This window comes from Alligator mississippiensis, chromosome 2, assembly GCF_030867095.1.
Source record: "Alligator mississippiensis isolate rAllMis1 chromosome 2, rAllMis1, whole genome shotgun sequence".
Lineage (NCBI taxonomy): Eukaryota > Metazoa > Chordata > Crocodylia > Alligatoridae > Alligator > Alligator mississippiensis.
Genome location: NC_081825.1, coordinates 183,637,146 through 183,656,998, shown reverse-complemented (window position 1 = coordinate 183,656,998; position 19,853 = coordinate 183,637,146). Strand labels below are relative to the sequence as shown.

Genomic DNA, 19,853 nt, shown 5'->3' with positions numbered 1-19,853 from the left:
GGGTCTGCTGATGTAGGTGTTGGGAAGATGATCTTACTATTTTGGGTGTGGTGTCATGCACTAGTCCTGTACCCTACCTGAGTGGCACTCTGATCCCCTTCCTATGTCTGATCTGTTGCTCTGCCTTGTGCTACCTGCCCCATTTCCTGCTGTGCTGTCTGTGTGCTCCCCTACGTGCTGTTGTGCCACACAGGCTGCTCATGTCACTTCTAGCACAGATGCTGCAGGTTGGCCACTCTGCATTAGATTATGACAAAAGAGAAGAGATGACACCATAATGCCAGGAGTTGTTGAGGTATGAGGTCTTGTCTTCACTACCAAAACATATCTGCCAGGCTTTTACCTCAGGTTGAGAGATAAATGGTACTGCAATAACAAGCTACCTTTGGGGCCAGAGTCATATATCTAGGACCCTTTTGCTCTTGGCAGTGGACTGACAGAGCAAAATGGAGGGGTTTCCACCCCAAAGAGCTTATAGTCTAACTTCAGGGCAGGAGCATCTGTTGATAGAAGAGTATGTGGAAACAGAAAGATGGAACCAGTCATGATAGGCAGTTCCTATGCCTAATCCAGGATGAATACAGCTTTTAGGTATCTTCTCACTTGTAAAAGCCTGTCTTTTGAAAAGCTTGAGTAGGAAGGAGAAATAAATATTGAGAGCTAGCCTCTCTAGGTTCATCCCAAAATGAGAGGGAGTCAACTTATTTCTCTTCATGAAGAATCCAGCAGTTCAGAAGGATAGCTTTTTAATTTACCCCCTCTTAGGCATTTGGATAGGTTTACATTGCCCTGAATATTAATGGCACTATTGGTTCTCAAAGTGGTGTGCATAATGAAGAGTTGGAAAGATGGGAATGTCTTTAAAATTCATAAATCTTGCTTCTACTGCCTACTCAAAATAGTTGGCTGTCTTGCCCATCAAAAAGTGCTTTAGAGCCAGCTGGTGAACACTGGACACTAGTTGGAGAGCCAGTCATTTACATGAGCATCAGTAATTTATGCAAATCATCAATTTTAAGGGCTTGTCTTTACTGTAGTATTAGGTTCTGGTGTAATTTAAGTGCTCCTGACCCAACACCCATTTCCAGCTCAAATTCAAAATGCCAAACTTGAGCTAGTTCATCAGAGGACATGGCTAGAAGCTCAAACTAGTAATGAGGTGGGAAAGGAACTACACGTTACAGCTTGAGTTAGCACAGTTTATGATTTGTCAATCCAACTATACTAAATTGTGACTGCTCTCAAGTAAGGTAACTCAAAGGTGAGCTAATGTCTTACTAAAGACAAGTCATTGACAGACCAGAGCTGGAACTGAAGTGTTTGGGTTTTCACTTTATTTTTAACCAATGTCCACAGGGATTCCAGAACATAAACCACTCTTGTGTCACTTGATTGTGATCTTCGTATTCCCCGCCATGGTGCATACATAAGTCAGAACTCATGCCCCAAGCAAACGGCCCAGCACCTGAATTTCCAAAGCATTTAAAAATCCTATGGAATCCCACAAATTCCAATATTGTGCGCTTCTTGCTATCTTCAGCCATGTTTTTTTTTTTTTAAGTTCAGGAGAAGTTATTTCCTAGAACAAGATGCGTGACTGCCTGCTTGGAGGGGCAGACATCTTCAATTCTTGGGACTGATTTACAAGAACCTGGGAGTGTTGCCTTGTGTGCAGGGCCTTCTAGCTCAGAAAATTTGATGGTATTTGTTGAAATACAGTGTAGTAATTCTTAGTGCGTGGTTCTGTAGTTTCAGGGACTGTTGAAGGGGTTAATGAACAGAACCTTAATTGGTGAGGGGGGCAGAGAATTGGAGGGAAATATGGAGCAGATAGAGCACTTGCCATCAGAGACTGCTTTAGTCAGTTGTGTGATTGCCTTTTGAGCAAAAAAAAAAAAAAATGATTGATGAAAGAAGGCATTAACACTTAACAGAAATGCTCATCTATTTTCTGTCCATTTGAGTTGAACAGCTCAACACTGAATAAGGGAAGGGAGTGAACACAGGCCCCCTGTCATACCTTGATGTCGGGGGGGAAAAGGATTTGGTATGACGGAAAAGAGGGCACACAAAGGCATTGGCATGAAGAGAGATGTGCGGGGAGGGAGAATTACAGGCAATCACTGAAATAAAGAGGGTTGTGAGGGTAGCAACTTTGGAGAGTGGGTGGAGTCCCTGGTGCATGCTGGCAATGAATTTAGCCTACTAAAACCACAAAGTGGGCAAGCCCTTACTACCCACTAGCCCACCAGTGCTAGTTACCAAGAGCATGGGCTGTGCTTCCAGCTCTGTATGCTGGATGGCTTCTACAAAAGAGGGTTTTTATCCAATATTTTGTTCTCTGTTCTCTATCAGGAATCATGAAGCCTTTCACAATTTACTTGTAGCTGAGATGTTTACAGTGGTGAATCTGAATGAGGAAAGGGCAAAGGTGTCTTCTCAAATTTCCTAATTCCTTTGAGGCCCTTTGCGGCAATGGTCCTATGTTCTTAAGGACACATTCCTGTGTGGCACTCCCACAAAGGACTTCTTCACCAGCAGGAAGACAACACACATCACTGTGCATCCCAGCACAACACCCACCACCAAGGCAGTGTGGTTGGTACCTGCAGGGAGAGGATAGAGGGGCAGAATATATTCAAGTCTCATGTGGAGGAAAACTATTGGAGATTTTAAGTGTTAGAAGTTGTTGGAGGAGTTGCCCCATGGAAAATGCTCCAAACCCCTTTTAAACACACAAGTGCTAGTCACTGGCTTATTTCTGTACCCTGGCCCTTCCACTGGAAAAGAGACCCATCAAGTAATCTGACACCAGGCTGTAATGCTCATATTGTATTTTTGAGGTTAATTTTGGTGTTCATGAAAGCAAGGCATCAGTTTCACTGGCTTGAGCTAAGAGTACCTGTATTTGTCTATGCTTTTTTTTTTTTAAGAATAGGTTCTTCTTTTTCTCCACAGCAGAAGTTTACATATCTTTGCTTTTTTTGGTTTGCCAAAAGATGCCCTCCATGCCTCTTAAAAGGAAACCTAAAAAGGACTGTTTGCACGCTGAGGCTCCAAGCTCACAGAAGGAGCTCTCTATTGTTATGCTATGCACTGATGAAGTCCGAGTCACCCTGAACAGAGAACATTCGCATGTGTTACCCCTGTTCTGCCAGTGAGGACATTTATTTCGTTTTGGCTGAAATTTGTTTCTGTTTTGGCAGTAGTGATCTCTGGAACCTTTACTCTTATTGTACGATGGAAGGGCAGCAGACTTCACTATGCACTGCGTGAGGGTTTATAGATGAAGCCTCTGTCGCATATCTTGGGATCGTGAGGCTGGGATATGTGAAAGAGGAAGTACAAAGGGATTTTATACGGGCTCCACTCAGAGGTCCTATATAATATTGATTCCCTTCCATGCTGTGTAATGGCATGCTGTCAATTACTGTAACAGGGCAAAGTGATAGAGCTTCAGCATCCACATGTGGTAGAAACAATGTAGATGGAGTGACGTGCTTCTGCCCAGCATCAAGTGAGGGGTGGAGGTAGGGATGTGGTGGTATGCTTGGAGGTGGCTGCGTTGTAGGAGACAATTGGGCAGGGACAGCACTGTAGCCAGAGGTGGCAGCACAGAGATGGGATTTGGACTATGGGGAGTGGATTGGCAAGAGAACTGTGGCAGGAGGGAGCAGTATGGAGATAGCTTTGTGACTAGGGCTGGCATCATAATGAAAATACGAGCACAGAGGCAGCACTGCAGCTCAAGGTGGCAATGAGACATTGCTTTTGACAGCACCTCCCCCCAGTGACTAGAGATGGAATTGCAGATTCTGGGACTGCATGGTGACCAACAAACTGAGTTGGGTGTCCCAACAGAAGCTCAGTGTCAACGGGACAGTTATCCACTGGACATTCAATGGGAAGAAATGGAGTAAAGGGCTGGTTCCTGAGATCTTGGGAGGGGAGATCCTGGGCTTGCTATTTATACAAATCACCAGTGTCAAACTCACCCAGCTGTGTGGGATGGGTTGGGACCACACTAGAGTTAGCATGCAGGGCTGATCCAGGATTATGCATGCAATGCATGTTTCTGATCCAGCTCTGCATGCCACATGCAATATGTCGGCCCTACTCAACGATTTGCACTGCATGCAGGCTGGACTCAGCACCACAGGCACTGCACACAGCACAGAGGAGCCAGGATGAAGTATGTAGGCTGCATGTGGCAACTGTGTCAGACTGGCCCTGTGTATTGGCTCTGGGGCCTGTCTTAATCAGGCACCAGACTGACTGTGTGTGCTGGAGCCAGCACACAGAACCAGTCTGGTAGGGAGCTGCAGGGCTAGCGTGTGCTTCATGGAGCTGGACTGGCTGCACGAGCTACACATGGTGTGGAGAACCAACGTGGGGCACGCTCTGGATGCAGTGCCTAGCCAGACTAATCCTGCACATCACTCCATCTACATTGTTTCTACCACATGTGAATGCTGAAGCTCTATCACTTTGCCCTGTTGCAGTGCCTGCAGGGCTGGGTCCAGCCTGTGCACCAGACCAGCTCTGTGCACTACATACAGGGCCAATCCGAGACCTACAGGCCAGATCATAGGGCTCCACAGGCCATATGTTTGACACCCCAATAGAAACACAGGGTTGATTCTTTTTTTTTCTCTGTATTTTCCAGTGTTAATGCTGTGGTTCTTTCCCCCCTATCAAGGCATTCCTTGCCTTATAAATAAGATCAGTGCCTACAAGAGGGGAAGCATTGCTTCTTCAGGTGCCCTTGGTAGAAGGTGAAGTTTAAAAAAAAGCCCTACATGTTGGAAATTCACTCTAGTTGCTGCTGACAATACCTAGCAGAATGGTTACATTTTTATTGGTCTGATATTAACATCTGCATAAGCTTAAAGAGATGAAGTTTTACCTAGAGGATTCTCAAGTGGAATCTAAAGAGAAAGGAAATTAATGCAGCAGTTTATGATTCTTTGGTGTTAATGGCATACAATAAGCATTGCCATCTCCCTTTCTGGCCTGGAGCTCTGCTGTAGTTCTGTCATGCAGTTCTTTGCTTCAGTGACTTGATTGTTTCTCCTCTCACCCAAACCTTATGCCATAGCACCGTTGCCAGGCTTCACCAATACATTAAAGTAATAGTTGGCTGCTGCATCCCTCTGTGGCTCTGGTGAATTACAAAGGTAAACTCGGACTAATCAAAATTAACTCAGACTTGATCCAGAAGCCTTCCCTGATGTATGCACCATCCTGAGGACCAGACACTCCATTGAGGGGTTTTTTAAACCAGCAGCAAGCAAAACAATTGCAGTTTACTCTGGCTTGTTGAAGCCTTTTGTCAGATAAGATGACTAACAGGTTCGTGGGAAGTGTCTAGTACTACTCTCTCTACCAGCTTGGAGTCAGAAGTGCAACATGACCAAAAAACATCCTGTGCCTATTCTAACTTTCAGCATTGCAGACTTAACCTCATCGAGGAGTTGGGATTCACAAAATCATAGAAAAGAGGCCAGAAGGGCCCCTACAATCCATCCTCCCACCCCAAACAGGATTAAATTGTTCTTAAACCATTTCTAAACTGACCTGATAAACATTTGTCTAATCTGCTCTTAAAAATCTCCAGTAATGGAGATTCCCACACCCTCCATAGTTATTCTATTCCAGTGTCTAATTCTCTTCACAGTTAGAAAGTTTTCCCTAATGTCCAGCCAGAACCTTCCTGTTGCAGTTTCAGCCCATTATTTCTTGTCCTACCCCAGGGGGGACATGGAGAACAGTCTATAACCTTCCTCTGCAGTAACTTAACTTGAAGACTTACTGTGTCACCCTTTAGTCTCTTTTAAATTAAACAAACCCAGTTCTTTCACATCTTTCAATTGCATAACATTGAAGCAGTATGGTAATGTCAAGGGAGGGGTCGGGATAGGGATCTCTTGACCAGACTCTCCAATCTATAAAAATCAGGACTGTCCAATCGCATTTTTTATTAACATTGGGACTACCTAATATTTGACAACTGGCAACCTCAACCTGATTTCCAGGGACTGTGCATCCTTCACTAGCTCCCCGTTACGGTGTATCTTGTTGCTTAGAGTTTACCCTAATAAGTGGCAGGGATGTCAAAACCTAAAGCAAACTGCTGCTTGTGCTGTCTATGGCAAAACCTTGTTCCATTGGGATAATATACCAGCCTGCTTCCAGCCTTCCCTCTTGTAGACTGGGTCAAACGCACCAGGAGTTTAATAACTTCTTACCACTGGAGGGGCTCTTGCTGATCCGGATGGGCCCAGCACTGATCTGATAGATCTTTGTCTCCAGCATCTTGCTCAGGGCATTTTGGCTTTTAAAGGACTTGCACCCTGAAGAACATAGCCTGAATTTGCTTGGGCTGCAGCATAGCTTCACATCACAAGTTACAAACACCTAGAAACAAGGACAGCAGATCTTGGTTAAGCTGTAATTCCTAGCACCGACTCAGTGTTTTACCAACCTGCCTCCTACATTGCTGGTTGGGATTTTGGATTATTTGTGCCCCTGTGGCAAAAATTTTTCCTTTCAGTGGATTGGCCACTGTGGATAGCCCTCTGTGGATTGGCCATCTGCCTTTCTCTCTGCTGCCTGCTCTTGAATTTGGGCTTTCATGAGGGAAAACAAGAGAGAACTTTAATGCAAATACAGACTGTCTTCTTTTGAGCCAGCTTCACTAGTGAAGTTGTCTTTGCTTGTGTTTTTCTGATCATGTGCAGGGTTGGCAGGGGCTTCTTGCACTGAATTTTCAGGAGACAGAAAATAGTTTCTCTTTCATGTCTCTAGCACATTTTGCAGAAGGAAGAAGGCAGGAGCCAGGCAACACATTGCTCAGAAGCATGCTGAGAACATCCATGGTGCTACTGTATGTATGGATAAGTGTCTGTCAAGCTCTCTGCATATGCAAGAAGAGGCACATACATGTGCTTTTTCAGGGAGGAAAATATTTGTTTTTAGGGGTAGGAGATGGATAGGAGGAGGTGTCCCTGTGTTTTCTGATGTGTTCATCTGGGCGTGGGGGAGAACAGAGAGAGCAAGTGGAACAGACTTGACTCAGAGATCTCTCATGCGTGCCAAAATGTGGCTTCACTGAGATAGAAGGTATAGCGAAGCAATGAAGCACCTCAGAAACCACGTCTGCTATGGAGGCAAGCCTGAGGCTGTAAACCTTGTCCTTGGAGTCTTCCAAACTCACTTCTTTGGCTGCCTTGTAATTCAAGCAACTGAAAGAGGAAAAATGCCTGTCAGTAATGTTGCTATCTCCAGGCCATTAACTTACTTTTTTCATATTTGTATATGCTTATGCAGTGATTACCACTAAACACCCAGGCTCCCATTCTCCACTGGAAGGAGTGTTTTTCAGGGGAGTTACACACTAGTTGCAGTGCCAGTACCTTGGGACTGCCCTCCTTTACCGTGTTGGTCTTTGAGGATAGTCTCAGTGATGTCTGTCAGCAGGGTATAGCCTCTGGTCCCATCTCTGCTGCTCTGATGAAACCCTTCAACCAATGGGAGGTTATAGTTTTTCATAGTAGAGTCAATTTTAGGCCTAGAGGGGCAGGTCAATCTGTGGTCCTTTTGGTTCTGGATTTCTCTAATGGGCCTGATGGGTAAGGGCAGTTTTGGGGGCTACAGATGGACTGGAACAGAAACCACCAGTTCTTTTTACTGGACGGCTATGAAAGGGTCATGGAGACTCAGGCACTTAGCAAGGCTAGATTTGATGTGATCTGGAGGCAAAAGGCTCTTACCCTTGTTGTATGATGAAGAAGCCACTGGAAGAGTCCTGGTTGCCCAGCACCTGACAGGACTGCACAATCAAGTGGGCATCAGCCAGGTCACTCTTAGCTGACACGCTGATAAATAGCTGGTCATTGACACTGGCATTAATAGAAGCCCCCCGCTTCAGCAGTCTCATCCCATCTGAGGTCTTTCTGCTGAACCTAATGTCAAAGCTGACATTGCCAAATCCTTGATCTTCCAGGCTTGCAAAGGGGCAGTAGGTGCTGCCAGTCTCCTCTTGTTGGTATTTGCAGCTCACTGGGATGGCAAGGGTTTTCTTAAATGCAGGTGCTGACACTCCTCTGTGCTGACTAACTATTCTATTGGTGAAGGTGAAGAAAGATGGGTTTCCCTGTAGGCAGGAGAAGAGGCAGAAGGGTCAAAGTAATAGGCATAAAAAATGAGCGTTTCAAACACTAAGGGGCACATACTTACCTCTGATACAGGAAGGATTTCTGCAGAAAATACCTAATGCCCTCCACAGTGCATTCCCTGTGTGTAGGGAAGCAAGTTTGAGAGGTGAGATGGGATGTCTAGCTAAAGCAGTGGTCTGGAACGCAGAATATGTGACACCCCTGGCTCTGACACCAGCTTCCAATGTGACCTTGGGGAAGTCATCTAGCCTCTCTGTGGTCTAGTTTAGTGGAGATGTCAGTACTTGGTTTCTTTCAGCCTTTACCTTGCTTGACCCCTGTAGATCTGAAAACTATGCAGGGCAGGGAATGCCCATCACAGTATATGTGTACAGCACCTTGCACAATCCTGCTTTCAGCAGGAGGGCTCTGGGTACTGCTGTAGCCTAAATAAAAATAGATCAGATTGTTGGATTTGCTTTCTCTTCCTTTTCAGTGCATACTGGCTTGATTAGGGACAGTGGGTGCACCACTCCACTTTTACCCCAGAGCCATTTAACTTTGGAGTAGAAGTGAATGGATGCACAGTTCACAGTCCTACAGTAAATCACTACACCCTAGGGTAAAGTTATCCTAAGTTACATCAATGTGCCAGTCTTGTGTGTACTCCCTGTAGTCGACGGACCCCTGGGGATTCACAGACTGTTTAAGGGGTCTGCAAAAGGTGATTGTGTCAAATTATATGAATACCCACACCTACAATTTAAAGGGGTCCACACCTCCATGCAAAATTCTTTAGGGGATCTGCAAATGAAAAAAGATTGAAAACCACTGCCTTAGTCAATGTTATCCTGTGGCAGGAATGCACGCTGGCTCCCTGCCACCTACTGGCCAGGCACTGTAATAGTGTCTATTGAAGGCAGCCTGTTTGGAAGAGTTTGTATATCTTACTATGGTATAAATCAGGGGTGAGCAAAATACAGCCCATGGGCTGTATACAGCCTGCCAATTGATCTTAACCAGCCCACTGGGAGCCTGAGGAGGGAGGACTTTACCCCATGCTACTCCAATCTTCAACAGCCAGGACCAGGCTGGGCTGTGCAGCATGCAGATTCCTCTGCTCCCCCTGCCCAGCTTCCTGTTGGTGCTTTGGCTACACAGTCGTGGCACTGTGGCCACCTGCAGCCGGGCCCACACGGGACAGGACGCAGTGCAGTGCACTGAGTAGTCATTCTGCCCATCACGATAAGCCGGTGCTGCCGGTGCTGCTAGGAGGCCTGGGGCAATCGCCCTCACTTTCCTGGTTCAGCATGGCAGCAGAGGCGTATCACAGTGAGTGGGTGGGTGGGACAATACTCGGTGCACTGGATTGCACCCTGTCCCATGTGGGCCTGTCTGCCAGTGGTCACAGTGCCAGGACCACACAGTGCTAACAGGAAGGTGAGCAGAGGGGAAGGATGCAGGGGGGGGGGGCGCGGGCAGGCAGAGGAGTCTGTGTGCTGAGTGTCCCGGGCCCAGCCCTGGCTGCGGAAGAGTGGAGCAGTGTAGAGTGCAGTCCTTCCTCCTCAGGCTCCTGGCAGTGGCTAGCAGGATGGACAGGATCAATTGTCATCTCCCCAGCCCTCAACAGCTCACAAAACTCATTAAGTGGCCCTCCAGCCCACATAATTGCCCACCCCTGATGTAAATGCACTATGGAGTGAAATCTGAGGTGAATTAGTAGTAGTAATGTTTATGTTCATGTCTGGTGTTCCAGCTACAGCACAACCACAGATTGTTACGAATTTAGTAAGACCGATTCTGTGCACCCCTGGACTAAAGCTAGATTGTCCAGTCCCCTTCTCCCCCCATGGGCTGCCCCTGCACAGTGAGTTAAAACAACAGGCCATCACAAATGCTCCAAGAGTACCTGTTCCCTGGTTCCACCCCCAACGAGTGGGATCTCTACCAGAAGGTGCGTGCTGTTGCTGCTGACCAGGCACTCAGGGTTACTCCTTTGCAGATCGCTTTCTTGCACATCTCCTAAACTAGATCGGGGAACAGAGAGCTGCATTCGATCCTCGAGACACAGCAGAACTATGAAAAGGAGGTGCCAGACAAGGAGAGAAATAGCTTTCAAAAGGAAGAAGGTCCACTGTTGAAAAAGGAGAGCAGGCAGAGCCGTTCCCAGGTATGTCCTTCTGCTGTCGGTACACATTCTCAATCAAAAAGCTCCAATGAACATGCCACACGCTGTTGAGAATCCTGGGTGACACTGAATTTTCTCTCTCTCTCTCTCTTTCTCAACTGTTCTGAAGAAGATGCCGTCAGCCACATTTTCAGCTGCCACTAACTAGTATAGCTGTACTGCAGCTGATGGAACCAGATTGGTTTCCACCAGCCCAGAATATGGTCAACTGTATCTCTAGGCCCTACATGGATTGCAGCAGCCCCAGCTTGGCAGGGTCAGCTACCAACATCATTGCTCCTACACTATGAGGGCTGAACCTAGAGCAGGGGGAAGGGCCAGGAAGTTAAGTGGGCACACTGCATGGCCAGCTGTGCTGGAAAGGAAAAGGCTCTACCCAGCCTGTGGGCTTTAAAAGGGACTAGGCCATGTATGGGGGGAGTGATGCTGAAGGGCACCACTCAAGGGATCCATTGGCATTGCTGTTTGTCCAAGACAGAGGTGGGGAAAGCGTTTTGCTTTTTTTTCTAAATAATGTATTTCCTTGTGGGGAATGAGATAACAGGTGGGTTTTAGGGATGATCACAGCCTCCCTTTGTGGGGGCCTGGCTTTGGAGGGACAATAATGGGTAGGGGCATTCCCTTGTGTGTGGGGCAGGAGAGTTGAAATAGGTAGGGATGGGAGGGAAGATGTAGAAGGGGAAATTGCTGTTTTCCTTACAGAGGTATTGAATGTGGGTTGGGAAGCGCTGTTGAGATGGGCAGGGGAGGATGCTCTCCTCACTCAGGCGAGTGGGAGGAGGTGGGGTGTATTGCTTTTGAATTTTAAGGGTTCGGGGCTTGTTTTGTTGTACTTATTTTAGGACTTTATTCTGTTTCCATTTCTTTGTTTTTTATTGTAAGCTGCCCTGAGCTTTTTTGAGAAAAGCAGCATAATAATAACTTCAGAACAAATAGAGAGAGAAACATACTTCAGAACAAATAGAGAGAAACATTGGTGAAATATAAGATCCAGTTCCTTCCCCTGTACTCTAAGCTGGTGTCCCTCTTTCTTTGCTCACCACTGGCTTGTTGTTATTAGGGACTGACTATCTGCTGAACCTTGGGCCAACCCACATTGGCAGGAAAGAAGAAAATATCTCCTTACCTATTTTTATTTTTTTTAAACAGCTGCTATATGAACGTGTTCAGAAGTTTGGGATGTCCTATTTAGTAGGTAGGTAGGTAGATGAGCTAGTTAAGCATCTAAACACAAAAAATTGGATTTTTTTCACATTCAACATGCACCTTTTATCAGCTGCTGGAAATTGAGGTACACATTATAAGTGAGAAAGAACAGTAACCTATAACCTGGATACCAGAATACGGTAACGGCAGTTTCTGCAGGACAAGTCTCTGTTGGGAGAAAGCAGAAGTAACACTACACCTGCTCCACAGGAAGCAGCACAAAGCATGCTGAGCTCTGTAGCTGCTTACTACTACTTAGCAGTATTTTCAATGAAAGACCTTTTTCTTTATTCATTCTGTCAAAAACAAGATGTGTTTCTTATTCAGGGGTGTGTTGTATGCAAGAAAACCAGCACCCCAGAAGATATGGTAGATATTACCAAGCTGGGCCAGTGGCCCTTCTAACCTAGTACCATTTGCCATATCACCCTTCACTTCTTTGAGCGGCAGGTGGCCTGTGTAGAGGAAGCCTAGTGATGCTGACAACACCAACCTGTAGGGGCCACTCTGCTCCTTCACCGATAATGCCCAGGGCTGCAAGAGGATGGGGAAGTTTCTTGCAACTTCGCTCATTAGCTCAGGTGGGAGTGGAATCTGAGATATTCTGCGAACAGGAGAGACTGCTGAGACAGCTCTTGAGTTTGGTTTAAATGGTGTTGTGGTGGTGTTGGAGCTGTGGCAGCCCGGGGAATGTGTGAGAAGCAGGATTGCTTGGTGGTATCTTTTGCTGGACTAACTGTATAGTCAGAAATAGCAATACAAATGGTTCTATTTGAAACAGAAATAGTAGTGGCTCTATTTGAGCTGGAGAATCCATATGAACAGATGACCTGAGATTTTGCAGCCTTCCCACAGGGTGGTGATGTTCCACATAAACCTCTGTCTGTATACTCAGCCAGTGGCATAGTTGAGCAATCAAAGATGAAGTGCAGAAGCCAAGCATGCAGAGCCTATAAGTGAACTCCCCTCTATTAACAGTTAATTCTCAGCATATCATGTGACATTGCTGTTTACCTGTGCCCAGTGGAGAATCAGCAGATTCTGCAAGAGAAAGTTAAAAAAAAAAGTGTGACACCTCCCTATTTAACAATAGGATGTAGTACACATTTACTGACAGCCCTTGTTAGAGGTTCACTGGGAGGCTACAGACAGTTGGCCTTAGCCAGAGGCTGTGAGTGCTCTGCACTAAGTTCCAATCATAGGAACAAGAGAGAAGGAAAGTTGCCTGATTAGTCAAAAAGTCTTCTGTCTCTGCTCCCCTTATGCCCGCCTCAGACCTGAACCTAGCAACATCATCTTGACATTTTGCCTTTCCGAGTCCTCACAATGGCTGTGGACAGACATCGTATTTTCAGTGCTATACAAGCCATTTTAGCACTACAGAAGTTGGGGGGTAGTTGTGCACACCCTCTGCAGTGCTACAGAAGTGTCCCTGGATGAAGCAGGAACATCTCTAGTACTACCTTCCGTACCACCACATGTAGCATCCGTCCAGTGCCGTGTAGCGCTACAGAAGGGCCTCTCTGTCCCCCAGCATCCTGCTGCAAGGATAGACTTCCTGAGATCCCTTCCAGCCTTAATATTTTATGATTCAATGACAGTCACTGAGTGCAGCCCCAGGGCAGGGCAACCTGCCTGCTTTCTCCGCCCCCGCTCCACCTCCTCCCACCAAGGACTAGGCTGTCAGCAAGTGGAGGAGCGGAACTGAGCTAGCCCACAGCGAACAGAACTGAAGCCTGGCTGGAACTAGGCTGCAGCTCTGCTCACTGTGGGTGAGCGAGCCCAGTCCTGGTCTGACACTCAGTGATAGCCCAGTTGTGGGGAGGCTGCAGCTCTGCTGGTGGCAGGCTGTCAGTGAACAGGCTCACTGACCAGCTTCCCTCCTCTGTCTGGTGGGAGAACAAAGCCACAGGGCCAAGCAACCTGCTATCACTCTCTGGCTATAGAACATGCCACTGAGTGTGTTTATAGATGTGCTCTGGGAGGTGGAGGAAGGGGCCTTTTATTAAAGCTCCTGAAAGCCTTGTGTTTATCAGCATCCCCACGCTGAAAAATGGCAGTGGAGCACTTTAACTTAAAATTTGTCAACGAAGCTTTAGTTAATGTACCCCTGCCACCATTTTTCAGCACGGAGATACTGATACACGTGACGCTGGAGTCTGCTGGAGTGTGGTAATTACCACACTCCAGCAAACTCGATTAATTGAGTCTGCTCCAATGCGTTGTAATTGAAACACGTCAGAGCAGCCTCTCTGCACATGTATAGGCACCCTGAATGTCTTCACAGGGACTCTGTGGCACTACAGGTAAGAGGCTCTGTAAGTTTATTTATGCCTCATATCGCTACATTTTTGTAGTGCTTTAAAATGCTGCAGCACTTGTAGTGTGACAAATACATGTCTGTCCATGGCCAATGACACCTGCCCAGCTACTCAGATGGCACACCTCACCCCATGCCAAAGTTATCCTGCTTGTCTTCCCTTTAACAACAGGCACCCAGACTCATCCTACCTAGTTATGCAGCTGAAGCCTCCCCCTTCTACAGATGCCCCAGGCATGCAAATTCTACTGTGTGCAAAACCCGGGCCAGTCCTGCTTTGTTGCCAGCTCCAGCCTCCCATATTAGAGCAAGCTGCTCACTTGTAACTCTGCATGCCTGCGTAGTACTCAAGAGGACAGGAGTTTGCCAAGTTCCTCATTCTATGACTGCAGCAACCTGCAGATCTGAGACCAGCACCTAAGTCCATGATTCTCAGCGAGGGTGTTGTGGCATTCTGGAGCGCCTTGACAGCCTTTAACAGTGCCACAGGATGCCAATGTTAGCACCGTTAGGTGTGCAAACATGATTCACAAGATAAACCCAGAGATTTCAAACAGGAATCCATTGCATTACAAAATTTCTGCCCTTTTGTGGTCCTAGTTCCTTGCAACAAACAAATTCATCTATTATTTTTCTGTAGTCAAAAAATGAGTGAAAATTCAGCTGGCATTTTCCACGGCGTACCTTGAGTCTAACAAAATTACAAACCACTGACCTAGTTGGTGAAGACAGCAGGGAAATGAGCTCACATGTTACCTGGAAGGGAATGTGATATTAATCCTCTTATCAATCAGGCTGCTACAGAGACAGAGGAGATGGGACTGATGCAAAGGCCTGGGCAGGAAGCTCCTAACGGCAACATGGCACCGTGCTGACCGTAAGTCAGGATTTCAGGAATTGATTTTGCTCAGGCCTCAGTAAGCCAAAAGCAGAGTAGGCATCCTGTGCAACCTGCCCTGACCTGGGCTTCTGTCCTATAGGAGAGGTGAGGGCAGCAATTATGTCACAGAATGAAGGGGAAAAAAGAGAAGGAAGAAAACAGCTGTACCCAGATACTCACTGTGCACAATCCAAATGCATCTGAGCTCAGACTGTAACCTAGACCCCAAGAAGAAAAGATAAGTCATGTGCCAATACAGAACAGCTCAGGCTTTAAGTCTCCCAAATTACAGTGAAAGTCATGCAAACAGCAGAGCCCAGGGGGGTCTCTGGCTTTGCTCACCCTGACAACGTAGTGGCCACGAAGCACACAGAAATCCGGCGTGGTCTGTTGGCATTCCTGCTTTCCCAGGTGACATTTGCAGACACAGTGTGAAGGTCATCTGCCATCCAGAGGCCTGACATGTGCAGTCCATGGGGACCCAGAACCTGCAAGTCAGCCATCCTGCCAAAGAAAAGCAAGACATTTTCAGGGTGAAGTGCTGAGGAACATTGTGACTTCCACTCCCAGGTGAGCCCAGAGCTGTGATGCATGTCAGTGAGGGTATATCTACCAGGTAGCTAATGGACTTGGATACCATACTGACTGCCATCAGGCTGGACTACTTAATATGACATTGCTCCTATGCTTTCTATGTAGGCACAAGAATAATACTGTGCAAGTCCTATCTGCACTGGGTGGTAGGTACTACTAAGGTGGGGCTATAAGATACTACAAGTATTCATCTTGTTTTATAGATCACACATTGGGAAAGGTGTGGCTCACTCTTCTGATATCAGTGTGACAGGATTTGATTTTGTGCAGCTTTTTCAAGGTATTTGGGCTAAAGGTGTAGAACCTAACACACAGCTGCAGAAAAGAATGGACAAAAATGGAAGACACTTCCACTGCAGTAAGCACTGGATGATCTATTATCCTAGCCCTGCCCAAGTGAGATGCATAATTCCCCTTGGGAGACATGCTATGACCAACTCAATCCCTGTCGTGATAGATGCAGTACAAGAGAAAGAAGGTTCTGGCAGCATGTTCTTGAAAAGTATGATGAAAACCTAGCAGTCTGGTCAATGCACCACAAGAAAAGTCTGTGGACAGACTCTTATTGATTTCATTATGCTATGGATGAGACCCTAAATTTCCTGGGTACTTTCTTTGTAACATACAGCAGAATGTCAGTCTGTGCTCAGGAGATAAAGACATGTTTAGGTAATCAGTTTTTTGCCAATGTGTTGGATTGAGAATAATCAGATACGGAAGAATCTGTTGGGGTATCAATCTGAACCACCTCTATTGAGTGGATATCAGGTACTGATTGCCAAAAATGTACCGACGTATAGATGTTACAAATCAGAAATCAAGGTGGTAACTCTGAACAAGATGCTTATTTTCTTGTTCTTTGTTACAATCTGTTTCAGAGTCAGTTTAATGCTGTGGGAGGTACTGTATTGTTAGTCATAGAGACTGAACTCCTCTGTTACCCACAGCATAGGAAACTGAAGAGTCTATCCCAGGAAGGGTTATGTCCATACTGGACTTCTGAGTTGTGTTTTGACGTGTGTTACCTGTCGACTGTAAATTCCAGTGAATGCAAGTCCCCAAAGTTGTTTTGCTAATACTGTTTGCAGACTCTACAAGGCAGTGAGTGCCCACCCACTAAGTGAGAGTTAAGAATGTTTAGTGCCTTGCAGGGTCAAGTCACTAATAAGCATGTTGTTAATGGTGATGAAGCCAACAAGGGCTGGCTGTGTGTTTTCTTGGCTTGGAAGTGCTCTACCATTTTGGCTGTGGGAGCTACGCTGACCTTTGTCGTGACACTCACCTTTCTCCTGCGCTGACACTTGTCACTGTAAAGGAAACATCCTCATATGGCAGCACGTTGATCCTGTCCCCATTGTCTGGGGTTGGGCTGATAAACATCGGCCTTCTGATCCCAAAGGGACAATCCTCTACTGGTTTATCCACTAGAAAGTAAAAGAGAAACCACACACTGTCTTGGGGCCATTTCCTTGCCTCCACTGACAACTCACACCCAACACATATATGCTTCCCACTAACTCTAAAAGAGGGCTGTTCAGCTGCTGAGTGGTCAGGGGATCTCAGATCCCTGTGCACACCTCCCCCTCATGGCACATTGCATTGCACAGTGGATGCCTTCCACTGAATTGCACTGGTGCCCTTGCACTACTTGTGGTCCCTAGGTCTTTACCCCCACAAGTCTCCCAGCCATGGGCTCTCTTGGCCTTGCAAACTGCCCCACTCCCAGGGGCAGGGGCAGGGGCAGGGGCAGGAAGCTGGAGGTTTGAGGGGGAGCCTGGAGATTGCCACAGCAGCAGCAGGAGAGTGGTCGGGGGAGTGGCTTCCAGACTGGGAGCCCACAGACCACAGGTTCAGCCCTCACAGGCTGCATGCTGTCCACAGACCACCAGTTGGACAGTCCTGACCTCAAAAATAGAACAGCTGTGATGCAGTACAGAACAGCAGCTCTAATCTTCAAGCCCGCCCTAAAACAATACAGTTGTATCCAATTCGCCCTCCATCTGATAGGCACGCCATCTCATCCAGATATGTCCAACGTAAACAGGAGTGTATCACTCTGTGAGGTCAGTGGTTCCCAACCTTCACTGGTGCATGGGCAACAATACTGAGCAAGTAGTGTGCTGTGAGTGGCATCATGCTTTGTTCTCCCTTGTACACCTAAAGGTGCATCTGTAGAAAGCAAAATTTCCTGTGGCTGTGAGCAAAGACGGAGGGTCTCATGGACAACATGTTGTCCAAAAGCCACAGGTCAGTGCCTTAGGCTGACTGGAAGTCTGAGCTACTAGCCAAAGTTATCAATGACGTGATCACTTCTATTGTATATATTTTACAAAGTAATTTCCCCCAAGATTCAGTAACAGATTTAGTATTTTTTTTTTCTTTCAAAATCATTAGAATATTCTATAGGGGAAACGGCAGCTTTTGATTTTGTTTGTTTTTATCCCCCCTGCATAGTTTCTCCCTCTTGTAAAAAATGTGAAACAGCCAAACTGTGTGACATCATGGTATACTATAGTAACAGACATGGTGTCACAGAGCAATGACATTACCATAACCAATTATGACAATTGTTAAAATGCCAAATACAAAAATTTCATACCACAGCTCTGATAATACTTATAATGTCATAAGGAGAAGGCTGTGACCTCACATTGTGAGGTAAGAAGATAGAATTGATCACTAGGAAAATTAGTTGTGTTTCCATACACAGCTTTTCCAATCAAAACTCATAGAATAATAAGACTGGAAGGGACTTCAAAAGGTCATAGAGAATCATGGAGTCATACAGCAGTCGGGCTGGAAGGAACCTCCAGAGGCCATCTATTCCAACCCCATACCTGAGGCAGGATTATCCCTATCCAAGCCATCCTATACAGTCCATAATCTACACTGTACATAAGACTACTGTCAACCCTGACATGACACAATAAGCCTAACACCCTAACCTGCCACAGGTGAAGGAGAGGAGCCACTGCAGCCCAATGTCCTGCTTCTATTAAATGTTGTCAATATATGCTCAAGAGATCCCAGGTAGAGGACCATGCCCCCGCTACAGAGGAAGGCAAAAATGCCCACAGTCCATATCAGTCTGACCATGGGGTAAAATTCCTTCCTGACCCCAAATATAAAACCTTCTGCTCAAGATGCAATCATCCCTGTCTAGCTCCTCCTAAACAAATGTCAATGTTTCTCTAAGAATCTTGCCAATAGAAAATTAGATACAGCATTTTTTTTTTTTTGCTTTAGGTTCCTATAGGTTATGGAAATTCCTTGGGAAAGACGTTTCCCATGCTGATTGTTCAATGCTTATTGCACATGCTTTGGACTGGAGCAATTACCTATTAAGGTGAACTGCAGAGGGACAGAGCTCAGGGCTTCAATCCATTCCCCTCCTGAAGCGTTGTATGGGTGAATCTCTTGCATCCTGGCCCTGGATTTCAGAACCACCATTTTCCTTGGGAAATCCTCAGCCATTAGCTCCACAGGGTACATGCCTTTAGAGCCTGTTCCATCATACATAAGAGTGCATCCCTCCTGAGACCAAAAGAAAAATACATCTGAAGCCCTGAGGACTACAGCACTAGGATTTGGGCCCTTTAGGGCGCCTATACATGTGCAGCAAGGCCTTTCCAACACATTGTAATTGCAGCGCATCGGAGCAGACTCGATTAATCTGGTAATTAATGTGCTCCAACAGACTCCAGCATCATGTGAATTAACAGCCCCATGCTGAAAAATGGTGGTGGGGCGCTTTAACTAAAGCTCATTCAACAAGCTTTAATTAAAGTGCTCCAGTGGGGATGCTGATACATGTGACATGCTTAATTAAAGTGCCTCCCCACCCCATTCCCAGAGCACATGTATAAATGCCTCCAGTGACTAGTTAACTGTTTTGAACAGGCATTTCTCAATGTAGGTTGTAAATGGGAAAAGAGATGATAACTAAAGCAGCAAGCCCAAAGCACAGGCCTACCGTTTTAAATCCAGACTGGCAAAAACCTAAGGGACTGCTAAGATTGTGAGTGCTGTAAAGTTGGTGTTAGGGCTAAGTCTGTGGAGCAGGGACTGTATTTTTGTTCTGTTCTTATGTGTGGCCTAGCACAGAGCTTCCCAAACTACAGGCTGTAATCTCAAGTTGGGTCACAGCCCTTAGGAGCTGGAGTGTGAGCATAGAAGTTTGATTTCAGAAGTGGGGCTTGCCATGGGAAATGACATTACACGCCTGGACAGGAAAGGACCTTTCCAGGTCATTCAGTCCAGCCCCCTGTTATCACAGGCAACTAGGTCATAAGCATTTGTCCACAAGGGTCTACATTAATACTTATGCCAGCCTCCACTACATGCCACAGTACAAAGTGCCTTCTAACCAACTTAGGACCATTAGTATAAAAAAAAAGTTCAAAAAACAACCCCCAACTCTCCAACACATTGTTTCACAGGAAGATAGGAGGGACAAGACTACTGACAGTACTGGGGTTGCCAGTGGAAATGTAAGCTATTGGCCATTTA

The 19,853-nt window shown here is 46.2% G+C and overlaps 1 protein-coding gene across 1 annotated transcript; it reads right to left on the bottom strand.

Moving 5' to 3' along the window:
- Window positions 1-1,301: 1,301 nt before the first annotated feature.
- LOC109282609 (ZP domain-containing protein) lies at window positions 1,302-18,884 on the bottom strand. Its single transcript, XM_019485163.2, has 10 exons — window positions 18,683-18,884; window positions 16,627-16,768; window positions 15,093-15,254; window positions 14,931-14,968; window positions 12,565-12,591; window positions 10,066-10,232; window positions 7,773-8,155; window positions 7,145-7,244; window positions 6,249-6,417; window positions 1,302-2,606 (listed from the first exon to the last, which is right to left on the bottom strand). The coding sequence occupies exons 1-10, from the start codon at window positions 18,861-18,863 to the stop codon at window positions 2,482-2,484; spliced, it is 1,494 nt and encodes a 497-aa protein (XP_019340708.2). The 5' UTR covers window positions 18,864-18,884; the 3' UTR covers window positions 1,302-2,481.
- Between the last annotated feature and the right edge of the window lie 969 nt (window positions 18,885-19,853).